Genomic DNA, 16,043 nt, shown 5'->3' with positions numbered 1-16,043 from the left:
AGATTGTAACTGTACTGTGTATTTACACTGAGGCCATATTCATCTATGTAGACACAAGAAAACAGCATTAACGTTATACCACACACTGTAAAAGCTCATTCCCAGCCACTAGAGTTTTCTGACAGGGTATTCGAGTGTCATCAAGTGTCAGAATGTTGTGGGACTGCTATACAGGAGTTATTATTATGGATTATAGATAGCAAAATTTTCTGGGAAATTTTCTTGTGGTCCTTGAAAATCTTCGTTTCAAGGGCTATCTAGCCCTTCCCCCCTACCTTCAGGAAGGGCCAAGGAGTAGAATTGGGATGGGGCCTTAGACTCACTAATTCTGAATCTAGCACACATTTGTTCATGTCTGCCCTCAAAAGTGTGCGTCTTACATGTTTGCTCGGGTTGATCTTTTGCCATTTTTTCTTAAGAGTATATAGATTCATTTGTAGTTAAGAAATCAAGATGCCGCAGACACAGAAAGCTGTTCTAATGTTATGTCATCTTATCTGAACATTTCAATATGCAAATGTTTTCATTACAACATGAGCCAGCTGGAGATAACCAATTTTCAAAACAGAATGCAAGCCTGGCTTTGTTTACAGTCTTTATATCTGCAGACCTACTTCCAGTTACATGCTTTGAATGAAGAAAATAACCTATTGATACTGCTATTGAACTGCTGATACAAATAATTATTTCCTTATATGCCACAGGGTGCTAGTTTCCAGTCGCCTGCAGTGCTTTTAGTGCGTTTAAGTGCAGCTTTTCAGCCAAGATGCAGCCAACGTGAGGTAACAACAACACAAACAAAGCCCTTTGACGTCAGCTTGATGTGTCAGGACGTGTCGAGTTACTGTACTTCTCATCTAGCACGCAACCCATTTATAGTCAACATATACAGTATGCAGAACTACAGAAGAGCTAAATGCATATGGTGCAGATCTGGCAGGCTTCTCCACTCCCAGCTAGGAGCATTGCCTGCCCTCATATATTGATTTACACACCAACTTTATGATTATAGACTGAAGCACATTCAGTCAATTACCATCTGGTCTCTGTAGAGGCAAAGGAGAGAGAGACATGAATAAAGAGAGAATATGAACAGGGACGTCAGCCGAGAGGACAACAGCGAGGACTGAGAACAACAACAAGCAGCTAAGTGTGAAACAGAGATGAGAGACTCTGAGTTCACAGCTTTCCGATGAAGAAAGAAGCAAATAGGCACGGTGGGGGTGCCAAATGGTGCTGCCGGTGGGCTGAGCAGAGCTGCCGCCTCACGCTGCGAGACTAACAGACAGACAGAGCCGCTGCGAGCAGGACGCTGAGCAGCTTCACCCTGTAGGATCAGGAGATCTGATCCTCCTTTGCGTGTCCACAGCAGATAGCGCTGTTTATGGTCCTCTTGCTGCAGGGCTGAAATTGGGCTGAGTCACAGCCAGCATGGAAAAAAAAGATGCAACTCTGAACTTCCTGTGGCATCAGATATGGGAGTGAACTCCACATCATCTCAACAACCGAAGCACTATCAGCTCCTTAATGCTGTCATTTCCAGCCTTCTCCTGTCACTCTTACTCCAAATCAGCCTCTAGACCGTCCTCCGTCTCCATGACAACTTGGACAAGCGCTGGGCTCCATCTGTCACCCTCTCCACCCGTGGCCTGCTCCGCTCTTCCGAAATCATGCTGAACCCTGGCCCACCTCTCAAAGGGGCCGGCCGATTGTTCCTGCATCCTTTCTTCAACTCCTTCCCTTTCATGGTAATGCATAGAGGTATATTGAACCAACTTCCCCACACCCAATAGAGTGCTTCCAAGTGTTTGAGCAAACAGAGTTAATGTAGCTGCTAATATTTAGGGTTGGGATGTGCTCAAAATCCTGAAGATTAAAGGTGCTGTATATAAGTATTTGACTCTTAATATAATAAAAACAATACCATAATATGTTTACAGATATTTAAGAAACATTCCAAGTGAACCCTGTTTATCTGAAAAGTAAGGTGAGATGATATGTGTTGGTTTTGAATCGTAGTTCTAAAGTTCTATTTTCAAGATCTGAGGTGAACTATCTGCTGCTGCTTTCATAAGTATAGCAAAAAATGTCATGTAAAATAGCAATCAAACTCACATTGTTACCATTTAACACTGAATAAAGCACATAAGGTTTACCTAAGGTGATCATTGTCAGTTTTCTGTTGTTCAACTGCAAGAAATAGAAGCCATTTCTGATATACCAATTTAAGGTGTCGGGTAGAACAAAAACTCCTTTTAATATGGAAAATATTCCTTCTATCATGTGAAGTTGCTTTTATTTAGAACACGATTTAAATAAGCGTTTAGGCTCGATCGTCAGACTCACTTCTGGGGTCTGTTCTTCGTACCTCGCTTAAATTATCTAAGATTATTTGGCAGATCCCGGATCTTTTAATCTTGATAACTGATCTCTCGCTAATTTGGTTCTTCAAACGAGTTCGCGAATCAGATTAGAATGTCTGGATAAACTGATCTGAGATCGCTGCGTGTGTTGTGAAGGACAGATTTATCGATCCTCGAAATCATGATCAGCAATGCAACGATTGGCTGACGGCACAGCAGCGTAATGACATCATCTGATTCATATTCAATTATCCATTTGAGCAAAATTACATCAAATTAGCAGTAAACGGTTTGTTAAATATGACACGCAATAACTTTACACATTTGTTGTGAGCTGCAGGCTTTCCACGTTCATGTGTCAAGTGTATTCATCATGTATTTCAATGCAAATCAATGTATTTAGTTCTAAATTTAGAAAATATTTTCTTTATTATAGTAGCCGTTTTTTAATCGGTGTAAAGAATAACTGGTTGTTTACAAAAGCATTTTCATATTGGTAAAGGCGTCTGCAACTTTTGTGAAGCATCAAATCACTGGCATATTAACTATCAAAACATGTTTATGACAGCATAAATGTATTATTGCTTTAAAAAAAAGGAAACATATTGTGCATTTCTATTATACACAATTTGTACTAAAGCGATCTAAAAAGTTCATATCAATAAGTTTTCTCTGCACCACCAGGTGGCAGTCTTTGTACTTTCATTTTGAGGGTGCAGACTGCATACGTTTTATTAATATGTATAACTTAATTTATTTTATTAATGACTATAACTTTATATATATAGTTTAAAAAAATGTACCATTTTCCCAAGTGTATATAACTACTACTGTAAGAAAATATCAGAATTCGGTACATACTTTCTGTATTATCTTTGCTTGAACTGAGCTGATCTAATCCTGTTTATATGACTTGAACCTGCTCCCGATCAGGTTTGACCTAGCAGAACTGTTGCTATGACAACAACTCTCGGATCAGCTTTGAAGAACGAAACGATCCTGGATCGTGTCAAATCGTCAGTATCCAAATCCGGCTAACTGAGTAATCCACGTACGAAGAACGGACCCCTGTTGTTCGTCAATCTTGCAACCTGCGCTTGCGTTTGTTTTGATCCAGGTTTGTAATATCCAGTTTAACCACTGGGTGTCAAACTTACATACTGCACCTTTAAGATTTTAAGCATGCAAATGATCTTGACGGTATTTGAGCAAAGGATGTGAATATGGTTGAAAACAAAGAAAATTTTTCTATTAAAAATTACATAAAACATTTTGTTTAATGAACAGTTCTTCTGCATTACTCTCCAAAGTGAAAAAAACTAAAACACCGCTGACTAGTGTTTTAGATGATTAAATGACTGTAACTCATAAACATTACATTAACACAATTAGAATAACACAATTATAAATTTTGGTCAGACTCTTAAAGTACAATTCTTTCTTTAAACCAATCATTTACTATGACTTTTGCCTAAAACCCCTAATTTACTGCTTACTCATTGTTATTAAGGTAATGGTTTGGTTTAGGTATTGGGTAGCATTAGGGTTATAGAATATGATCATGCAGAATATGTATTTTATACGAACAAATAAACAGTCAATATTGTAATAATTGGTTTAATTTTGTAATAATTAGCTGATATTAATAGTGAGAATTGGTGTTACCTTTTTCCTTTTTAGCTTTAAACAGTATTGTTCAGCTTTGTGCTGAAATTGAAGACTGAAACTGTGATGGCAGGTGAGTGCTTGTCATATGTGCATTTATTGACTTAAAGCATTTATTATGTGCACATAAAGCCCTGGTCAGATAATACAAATTTGTCAGTGTCTAAAATTAGTTTTAAAAAGACCATATTTTTGTTTGTGCCCGTCCACTACTCAACTACATGAGTGGATGATTTGTTTCGCTTTGTGGAAATTAGGGATTTAATGAATGCTTCACTGTAGTTGTTGTATCACAAACCTCTGTCATATACTTTCAAATTTTTTAATATGTCATTATTTTAAAGATTATGTCTTGAGCATCTGATTTTTCCTTGCTGCTGATGTGCTTTCATTTTCTCTGGCTCACTCGCAGCAAGTTCAGCCTAAAGAGTGTTTAATAAGCAACCCTGTTAGGAAAATATACATTTAGATTTCAAAGAAAATATCTTAATATTAAAAAGAAAATATACATTTGATCATATCCATGTCGTAATGATTGCCCTTAAATAACATAGTTATTAGATGTCTGCAAGCATTAGTGTTTATTGATATTGATATAAAAAAATTTAATTGAGATAAGAAATATTGTTATAGCAACACTTGTGACTGCTTTGCGAAATAATGCTCATCTTAGAAGTCATGATATGACTGATCTTGAAGAGCGTGTAGTCTGGCAGATTTGTTAACACGACAAGTCAAGACTTTATCAACACAAAATCACATAATCTGACATACAGTAGTGACTTTCATAACCGACAATAAATAATGTGTGATCTGACTGGGTTTTAGATTAATTAACCCTGGCAGGGAAAGTAAAAATCTGGTCAACAGGCCTGACTTGACCTGTAGTAAAACTCCTTAAAATATCAAGCAAACCTTTAACAAATTAAGACATGCATTAAAAATGGCAATTTTAATGAATGCTATTAGATTATTTCCTAATTTACGTTAGAAAATCCAGTATCATGACTAGTTCTTATAAACAGTGGCGTGTCGACATGCCCATCACTGCTCTCTCCAGCTGCGCCCACAACACTGCTTCCAGTCTCCCTGTTACTACGGTAACCCACAGCCTGGCAGCCAGGGATTGGCTGCTGGTAGGTGCAAGCTTGAATGCAAGCAGAATAATGAGAGAGGGACTCGCTGACAGTTTACACTATAAACCTGCCATCTTATTCATGATGTTGTGTAACAGAGAAGCTTATCCTGCATTCATTACCGATCAAAAGAGAGCCGAACGGAACACAACATTCTGAAAAACACTTCACAACAGTTTACCTGCTACAGAGAGACTGTCGAGTGTGCATATACAGTATATCGGTCTGGTTACCTGGATTGTAGGTGTTCCAGCTGAACTTGTAGATTCTCGGATTGCTCCACCTGCTCATCCAGGGATCGTTGTAGCTTTCTGGTCTGATTATGGGCCTCATCCAACTGAAACAAATGCAAAATAGTGAGTTTGGCCATTAACATTACCGCTGACAGACAGAGCTTGAGTGAAGCTTATGTTCACTGATCTGAATTACGCACATTTATGCACAGCAAAGTTACATGTAAATTTGGTTTTCTGTGGCATAGTGAATATATTTTTGGCTTTGAATTTTGCTAATTTAAACATGTCACTAACGCAGTGTTATTTAGTCTGACAGTCAGATAAGTAATGGGTTGACATTTTTCTTTTATCTAATAATGGTGGTTATGTCTAGCATAGAATAATTAATATTGATGCATTTTTTAAATCTAAAATCAATGTTGTATAATATAATATAATATTCCATGGTTTTTTGAAATTCTTGATTCTGATTGGCTGGAGGGTGTGCATAATTTTCGTTGAAACGTACAGGTAGTTCCAGAATTTAGAATCCCAGAGTTTAGAATTTCGATAGGAATCTGCAAAATTAGGAAAATACTCCTAAATTATGCCACAAAATCAAGTTTAAAAAGTTTTTCAAGCGAGAATCTAGCTATTTTAAAGTCAAATCGGCAGTTTATGTAAAAGGATAGTGAGTGTTTAAAAATGTTGGAAGCTCCAGACAGTCAGCGACAGCTCCGCGAACGGCTCCCCCCTCCCGAGCAAAGCTTTATATCGGGAAGACCATCTAAGGACCTATAGCTGGATCTAATCTCTTGCATCTCTGTTGTTAAAACAAGATGTATAATTAATCTTTTGTGTATCTAACGGTCAGTCTTTGGACTTTTGAACCTATTATTTGTTGTCAGGTGTAATTTTTTCATAATTAATTTATGACCGTAAATAATGTAATATTAAATTGATACTGGATGTTTGGATTATTGCTTTTGTTTTAAAGAAGATAAATAAAGCAGAATTTTCTCTTACCTGTCCCAATATGTTTTTCTTTTGCTAAATTTCCCTACATATTTTACAGCAAAGACACACTCCGTTTCTCCCCCACGTCGTGCATTAAAACCCTTTAACGCATGGCAAGTCGTTGAATACCCCTTACATATAATATAATATAATATAATATAATATAATATAATATAATATAATATAATATAATATAATATAATATAATATAATATAATATAATAATATGACATAATTTACACACATAATATGTCTAAAGAAAAAATTCAGAAGGCAGCTTCCTAAAATGATTTGCATCTAAATACCTAACAAACTTGCTGTTAACGGATTATACAAACACATACACACTGGTTAAATAATATATATGATAGTGCATTTTGTGTTATTATGCTTTGTTTCTATTTTAGGTGTTTACTCTAACATTGTCAAGGGTCTACAGATGAAAAAAAATAGCCATTTTTGGGTAGTTCTGGCATTTTTCAGTAAAGTTAATAAATGTGCATTGTCCTTTATAAAAAAAAATAAATAAAAAAAACAGGTGATGGAATTATTGAGTTAAAGCATTTTAACTAAAAGTCCCTTAATACTTTTGAGTATCCGATTAGATTAGGTTACACCTAAGTAATAAGAATTAAATATGAAGTAAATGCTTGTGTTCACCTCATCTTCAGCCTGGCCCAGCTCTTTCTTCAGCTCCTCCACCCTGAGCCGCAGCTTCTTCACTTCTGCCTCATGCTGCTCTACACGCCGGTTAGCATGTGTGAGCTCGGCCATCTTTTCCTGGTACTGCTTCTTCACCTTGGAGTGAACGTGCCGCAAATCTGCCAATTCCTGCAAGAGAACAGATGTATTATTGTATAGACATGAATCGTACATACACCATATCAGCCTGACTTATGAATATTAATTTGTGCTCTTGCTATATCAGGAGTACATCTACTGATATAGCAAGCATTCAGTGTTTTGCAAAAGCATTTTAAGGTAACATTCAAGCAAAATGGTGCTCTTTTAAGGGTGCTGGTTTTACCCCTTTTACAAAAAGTCTGTCCAGTCTTACAGCTCAAAATACCAATCAACATTATTAAAAATAGTAGAATATGCCTATTTTGGCCTCAGAGTTTTTTTAGCCTGTGCCTTTAAATACAAATGATCTGGTTCTCCCCACCCACAAGCATGTCTGCTTTTCATGCATCACATCAGATAAACAGCAGTCAGTGACAGAAACGAAGACGGATGAAGCTGAAATAAAGCTCATTATTCAAAAATACCAAATATGTTTATTGAATGTATTTGTGGTGGAGTTTTAATGCCGTTACAAAATTTGCAATACAAACACGCACGTTTACTCACCTTATGAGGCAGTAGTGATTCCAGCGATTATGAATTACATAGCAAATTTACTGACTTAATTACAAACATGCCCATTCTTGAGGTGCAGCTGATCACAGAGTTGGAACAAAACTTTTAATCCCAATATCTTTGCAAATCCTGTTCTGTGGACATGTTCATATGCGTTACTATGGAGACATTTTAATAAGATCTTGTCAATCAATTCAGTGAATGGGGAAAACCACACTCCTACTCTACATCACGTCATGGTTGGCCTCTAAATCACTGGGATTTGGTTCCTATTTGAACGTCAGGAAATAAAAAAATATATAAAAAAATAGACTTCTGTTTATATCACTGCAATGTGAAAGTGGACACACTATACCTACACACAGTTCTGTTCAACCAGCTTCCAAAAGATGATTTTGTGTCCTTAAAAGTGCACTTTAAATATAATGACTGTCATCCTAGTTGTGCCTGGATGCTACACCAAAGCAAACAACAAAAAGTGTGGTTGATACAAAGTGTCGTAAAGGGAAAAAACACATTCTGAGCTCTTCACTAGACGTACTTCAAAGAAATAGATTTTATAATACCATATCCGATGTGAAAAAGATCTCTTCTGAACAGTTTCACAGAAAGAACGCAGCTCAGACAGAACTTCACAGTAATGAAAACAATTTTAACCTTCCTAACCATTAATGTAATGGGACACAGTGCTTCATTTCTCATCACAACACAAGGGACTATGATGCGGAGCCCAAGTCACATCTAATCACCAAATAAAACAGCTCATAACCAACAAAGAACATTATGTTACCAACAGCAGGTGCACTGCCCCCCTATAGTGTTTGTTTTTTCCCATTTTCATTATTATTTTCCTGTCATGGGAGTCTACAGTAACCCATAGAGCATTAGAGTAAAAACTTTTAAACAGTGATTGTCATGTTCTTATAGAACAAAGTTGCAAAAATGTGGTGCACCACGGCTCAAGAGAACACAGTGTTCTACCTATTTCGGTTTTCTTGCAACTGGATATTTTTCCTCTTCTTTCTTATGCAGTTTTTGGGAACGGTGTAAATAAAGGGGCAATGCAGTAACATTTAATCATCATGGAACCCACTGAAGTATCGCGTTTCACATCTACCATCTTGAAAACCCACTCAGACCTGCTGCTAAAAGCTGTGCCCTGATTACAAGCCGGAAACCACAGCCTCAAGTATTTAAATCAAGACAAGACAAACTAACACTGACAATGTGTGCTGTATTCAGGTATTTGTCCAAGCTGATCTTGTGGTTAGACAAGGCAAGACGAGGCATCTGAAGAAAGACGGTTTCTAGTATAGCTATACCACACTCCATATACCAGCCAACGAAGGAAAACAAAAGACAAAACAAACTAAAGTAAAATAAAGGCTGTCCGTGGAACAGTTGAAATCACACTATAGATAACAAAAGCCCTTCTAGTCTGGTGGATTTCTGAAAAAAACAGTCAAATGATCTCTTTACTTTTAAATAGAAGGCTTTGTAATATGCAGATGATCTTAATCTGTCAACATTTACTGTATACAAGGACCTTTAACACCCTTGTTTGCATTTTCAATACTGTAAAACGTTTGGTGGCACATTCTAGGAACATATAAAGAACATTTTTGAGAATAAATGCTTATTAAAACCATATAGAGCACGAGGAGTTCAGATGCAAAAATCTCTAAATGCCATCTGAGATTTTCATCTAAAATGTAAATTTTTCTCAGGCTTTTGTGTGTAACTTTAGTAATTTTACTCTTATGGCAAATTCAATTCAATTAATCTTTATTCGTATATCGCTTTTACAATGTAGATTGTGTCAAAGCAGCTACACATAGAAGATTATAGTGAACAAAAAGTTAAGTCATTGTCTTTAAAGTAAAATAATTAAACCTAAATAGGCTGAGATAAACACAACTTTTAGAGGTGAATTTCAGACAGCACTAGATATTTGATTTAATCTGTGCTGATGTCATTTTGTATCTATCACAGGAATAAACTGCATTTTAGAATTAGTTTAAATTCCAATAATTCCCATTCCACTCAACTGATCCGTTGAAGCTTCTATCCTGAAAAGCTATCATGTATTAAGATAAAATTTACATATGTTTATTGTTTATTTCATAAGACATAATATCTAATAATAATAATAATAATAATAATAATAATAATAATAATAATAATAATAATAATAATAATAATAATATAATATTTAAAAATACTGACCCCAAACATCCCAAGGGTAATGTACATATTACCTGATACAACAAAACATTAAAAATTGCATTAGGACATGTTTTTGTCAACACATTCTGGTATAGAACCGAACAAAAAAGAAAAAAATATTGTATATATTATTTATATGTGACACCATAATATCCTTTACTAGTGTATATATAAATAAAATAAATATAAATAAAATTTTAAAATAAAAAAATAAAATGAATTAAAAATTTTTATTGTGCTAAATTTTTCAATTATCAATTTATCAATTTTAGCAAATACATTATATTCTTTGTTTTTTTTTCAAAACTTTCAAATCTCAAATTTCTCATTCTGTGTTTAACAGAAACCCGAACTTTCATTTTTAGGGAGAACAGTCCCTTTAGGTCCAGCACTAACTAGATCTCTAGGTGAGAACTAACCTTGAATAATCAGCTCAATGTTCTGACATTTCCACTTTTCTGTGCACATACATGCTGAGCTCATGAACATAACAGTGAGAAACAAAGAGAGTCTACAGAGGCTGAGGGGGGTAGGAAGGCAAAGGGAAGCACCAGAATCTGTTAATAATTGAAGAGGATAATCAAGTAGCTGGACAAATCTCATTCATAATGTACCTCCCACATCTCCAGCAGCCATAATGTCTATTTGTTTTAGAGTAAAAGCATGTAGCATTCATACTTCTATATTATCAATGATTCACCTTTTTTTTCATATAGGCATAAAAATCATTTGATCTAAAAGAGAAGGCCTTCAAAGACTAACAACAGAAAAGAATGCATTTAATATAGATTTATTGCAATTACAGAGTTCTGTTATTACACTGAAAAGAAATTATTCAAAGATTTACTTAGTTTTACTAAGTTAAAGGTTGTAAACAATGTATTTGGGCTGAATTTTAACAAACAAATTAAATTAAACATTACTAAATTTTATTTGTTTATTCAATTTAACACACATTACAACAATTTTGCAGACATAATTTTTTTCAGTGTAGAATGACAAAGATTTCAAAGTTATTTTTTGGGATGGTTGGCCTCATACAAAATACACTGCTCAACGTCTGAGATGGTCAGTCAGATTAAACTAGATTTACAATTGACAGTAACAGACTGCAAATTCTGGTTTAAATGGTCAGTTTAATGTTGAGTTATCAAATTGTTGTAATAATAATATGGCGATGAAACGATGCATGCAAATCCTGATGTTTGGCATTTTAAAAGCAAGGTAATTTAGCAAAACATGGTTTTATATTAATATTTGACAACTGATTTAAAATATAAATTGTAAATGTCAAACCTTAGGAAGATAAATGTTGTAATATGTAATTCATGAAACTACTAACTTAAAATAAATTTTTCCTTTTGAACAAAAAATATGTTTGAAAACAAAATAATTTTGAAAACTGTTGATCATTGATTTTAATAGTATTTGCTTTTTCTATGGATCTTAATGATAACCGGTTTCCAAAATTCTTCAAAGTATCTTCTTTCATGTTTAGAGGATTAGTAAATGTTGATTCAATTGAAATTTTTGGGAGAACTATACCAGTAGTTTGATGAGACAATAAAATTGGCTGTTATCCATTTTCAACATTTTAGGCATACAAATAAGTTTTCATGTGAATATTTGAAAAAATAATAATAACTGAGAGAAGATTTTTTTCAACACTTTTCGAAACATAAAAGTTTTAATAACTCATTTCTAATAACTGATTTATTTGATCTTTGCCATGATGACAGTAATAATATTTTACTAGATATTTTTCAAGACACTTCTATACAGCTTAAAGTGACATTTAAAGACTTGACTAGGTTAAAGGTTCAGGAAACCCTTGAGTACTTTATTTTGAGATTTTAACAGATTTGTGTGTTGAGCATCAGTTAAGACAATGTTAGCACCTGTTAGCTTTAATTGTGGGGAAAACTGGATAATTTTAATTGTCCGCTAATTTCAGCTTTTGGGTTTAAAATGATTTTTGGAGTGGGATCAAAATCGGCGACGTAGCGCAGAACTGCAAGTGCAAAGATGATGCATTGGTTTCTCATTATTATTCATAGGGGAGTTTTCTCATCCTATGAGAAGAGCCGGCTTCTTAATTATTCATGACTGCATGTGCTTTTCGAAGGCAAGGCAGACCTGCCAGTGCCAAGCTGTGAGACACAAAGTCATGGCACACAGCATTTAGCTGCTCATGAAAGGTCATATGTGTTTGTTTCCATGATCCGCAGGGTTTGTCGCATGTTTTCCCCGCGATGCTGCCAGGGCCAATAAAGCAAAGTTGTTTGTGTGCAGCAAGCAGTTTTGCCAGGAGAGCAGTATGAGAATTGGAGATGGTGAATGTTGTCTTTTATCAGGAGTTCATTCACATTTAGACACATCGCCATGCTGCTGTGTTTGCCTAAATCCTCTAGATTACAAACAGGGCTAATGGTAAAAATAGACAGGGCAAGAGACCTGCTGCACCGAGTCTGCATTCAGACCTATGATTCAGACCCGAGGATTGAGGGAAAAGTCCTCATTTACAGTGTTTATATGAACACGATTATCTTTATAATGATATAAATTGCCATTATCTGTAAATGAAATTACGAATAACAAATGTAGCAGGGCATTCAATTACTGTTTATTTCTTCGCTTTTTAACTTTGTAAACTATAAAACCATGGGTCTCCTCATGGTTTGAGTCTCATTTTGTGAGCTGACTCAAAACAGTTGTTCGCTCCCCTCCTTCTCCCCTGCTGGCCATGCCCACTCCTGCTCTTTGCTCACAGAGCTCCACGCCCATTATGATGCATCTTTTGAAAAAACTCTAAGGTGGACCTAAAGTGAAAGTGGGGGATGTCATGACCCTTTAATTAGGTTAACTAGGCAGGTTGAGGCAATCAGGCCTCAAATCAAGTTATTGTATAACGATGGTATATTCTGTAGACTATCGAAAAAAAATATATAGCCTAAAGGGGCTAATAATTTTGACCTTTAAATGCTGTTTAAAAAATTAACTGCTTTTATTCTAGCCGAAGTAAAACAAGACTTTCTCCAGAAGAAAAAATATTATCATATATGCTGTGAAAATTTCGTTGCTCTGTTAAACATAATTTAGGAAATATTTAAAAAAAAAAAAAAAAAAAAAAAATCGAAGTGGGTTTAATAATTCTGACTTCAACTGTATAGACATTATTATTTATTTTATTTTTTGCTAATTGCTCACAATGACAAGTTTTCCCACCAGAATTAGACAAATAACTGTTATCCGTTTAATTTTACAGGTATAAAAAAGTAGGACATAAAAGAAAGAACCTTAAAGGATTCTAACAGCATAAAAGGAGAAAGAATAATGACAAGCGCGCACACGCACACACACTTAAAACTCTGTAAGCCACCTGGCAGAATGTGAATCCCATGCCGCTGTGTTCTATTGATTTCTGGGTCACTGGAAAAGAGGACAAGATCTACTTGTGTTTTTACCGAGAGAGAGCCACAGCATAGTTAACCCCAGAGCAAATCACACTGCTCTGTATGTGGAGCACATCGCTTAATAACGCCTGCTGAGGTGCTGCACGGGCAAACCTGTGTGTGGCGTGATCAAAGATAACATTTGTGGGGTTTTTCTTTTCAAATCTACAGCATTTAAAAACAGTTCATAGGATTAGATTGTGTGATGTGGGCCAAATTGTTTCTCCAGTATCTGAAATCATTGCACAGATCGTATAAACTACATTGCTTGGAGAGTTCAGTTATAAATTGACAAAAATTATTAAAATTAGTTTTTTGGAATGGCCTGGCTTCAGCTGGGTAACAGCACTCGTCAGTGTCAAAATTACTGGACATAATTATTATTTATGGTTCAGCAGAGCTTAAATTCCAGTGCGGAGCATCTGTTTTATGTTGAAAGCGATTTAATGTAAAATTATAATATTTAATATTAAAACACCAGTAAAAAGCACAGAAATTCTAATTCATTTGGCATTCAATAGGGAATGAAATGATATTATATATTCTATATTTGACAACTGTTTTAGTTAAATCTTACACATGGATGTCCAGTGATGCAAACTCCTCAATTGTTCATATTTAATCATATTTATATCATATTTAATAAATAAATAAAACTCAATGGATGCATTTTGTTTTTTCAAATTGAACATTTAACTAAAAAGAATTGGAGAACTTCTGTTACGTTTCAAATTCCTCCCCCAAATGTTCAAGACATAGTTAGGGCTTTACCTCAACAGATCAGTTGTCACAAAAATCAGTTATGTTTGTGTTTAATTTATTTTGTCCTTCAAAGTAATTCTGTTGAGCTAAATTGGTAAGTTGTGTACAAAATCTATCTACAATTAAAACTATGTAAAAATATTTATAAACTAAAGCATCAAAATAAACAGATAAATTAACATTATAATTAAATAGAAAAAAGGTAATTAAGAATGTAATTTTAAACTTACAAATTTATAAATAACAATAATCTAATTATTAGCAACTGACATGACAAGGACTGTAAAATGTTTGTTGTAATTAGTGTGATAAAATCTAAAGGGACAGCACTTTAAGTACGTGTTAAGTGCACTCACTGTGTGTAATTATCTAAGAATTTACTGGGTCATATAAGATAACTAGACGGGGTAATGTTAGGTTAAAAGGTAGGTTTATACATATGCATAGTACAGGGATTCTGAACAGGTGGGCCGCGGCGACTAGTGGGCCTCAGCGATTCTGCAGGTGGGCAGTAAGCTTAAAATGAACTATTATACTATAATTTTTGGATTTCATTATTAATATGCTATATTAAAATGATTGAAGTAACGCACTTTCTACTCTTTACTGACTAATTACTTTAAACTCAAAAACAACCTCACCATTTGACGCAAATCTGTTCATTCATTCATATTGTTTTAGATTTTTATATATATATATATATATATATATATATATATATATGTGTGTGTGTGTGTGTGTGTGTGTGTGTGTGTGTGTGTGTGTGTGTGTGTGTGTGTGCGCACGTGTGTGTGTGTGTTTGTGTGTGTGTATATATATATGAATATTTATAAAATACTGATAACAGAAAATAATAGAAGACATTTGTGTGTTAATAAATAAAGGTTTAAATGAGCATTACATACAAACATTTTAGTGAAAAGACGGGTGGGTCCTTAAAAAAATGATCAGAGAAAGAAGTGAGCCCCGAAGTGAAAAGAGACGTATACTAAGCCCTGGGAGAGTACATTTGCCTTTATTCAGTTAGCAGACGCATTTAACCAAAGCAACTAAAAAAAGAGAGGATAAAATAAGCACTTTAAATCACCAGAGAGCAGCGGAATCTGACTGCTACGACAAGTCAGTTTAGATTTCTTAGAAGAGATTGTTTCCAACTGGTGGTTTGTCAAGTGTAATTCACTGGTGTGGAGCAAACTCAGAATTGCACAATGCTTTCCAAGAAGCTTGGGTTGCTTAAAAGGTGTCGGGTGCATATGGAGAGGAGAAGAATGCATCACACTTTGGTTTGTCAAGCCCACTTACCTGCATGAAGCACACTAAAACAAGAATTGCACAATATTTTTTAGAAACATGAAGTGTTGATAAGGAACTGTCTGGTGCATACAGAGATAAGAGAGGACATACAGAGAGGGAGAGAGTGTATCATACAGATGGTTTGCCAAGTCATCAGAATTGCACAAATGTAAGTTATTATCCAGTTTTTAATCACAACTATGTGAAGTGCTCAGCAGAATTGAGTAAATAAATAATAATATTTTTATCTATTTAACAGTGAATATAGGCAATTTATTTTGGTGAATTAAAACAAAACATAATAATTAAACAGATATATTTATTAAAATAGTACTTTAGTCACCAAACATGTTTAGAAACAGAAAGATAATACAAGTAAACAAGCAAAATATAGCAAAAAATTAAATAAAATAAATTACAACCAACAAAATGTCAACTATTTTTTTTCTTTCAATTTTTTGATTCTCTTGAGTTTTCCTCTGTTTAAAATTTATATTCAATATTTTTCTATAACTTTTTAACTGGGGTGTGCTAGTTTTTGGACTGTTGTCATAA

The 16,043-nt window shown here is 34.7% G+C and overlaps 1 protein-coding gene across 1 annotated transcript in view; it reads right to left on the bottom strand.

The window, feature by feature from the left end:
* ccdc102a (coiled-coil domain containing 102A) overlaps nucleotides 1-16,043 on the bottom strand; it is a 112,457-nt gene that overhangs the window by 8,877 nt on the left and 87,537 nt on the right. Inside the window, 2 exon segments of the mRNA NM_205552.1 lie at nucleotides 5,398-5,501; nucleotides 7,057-7,227. Of these exon segments, the coding sequence (NP_991115.1) occupies nucleotides 5,398-5,501; nucleotides 7,057-7,227 (275 nt within the window).

The sequence above is a fragment of the Danio rerio genome, chromosome 7 (assembly GCF_049306965.1).
Source record: "Danio rerio strain Tuebingen ecotype United States chromosome 7, GRCz12tu, whole genome shotgun sequence".
Taxonomy (NCBI): domain Eukaryota; kingdom Metazoa; phylum Chordata; class Actinopteri; order Cypriniformes; family Danionidae; genus Danio; species Danio rerio.
The sequence above is the reverse complement of the archived record's forward strand: the minus strand, read 5'-3'. Positions and strand labels throughout refer to the sequence as shown.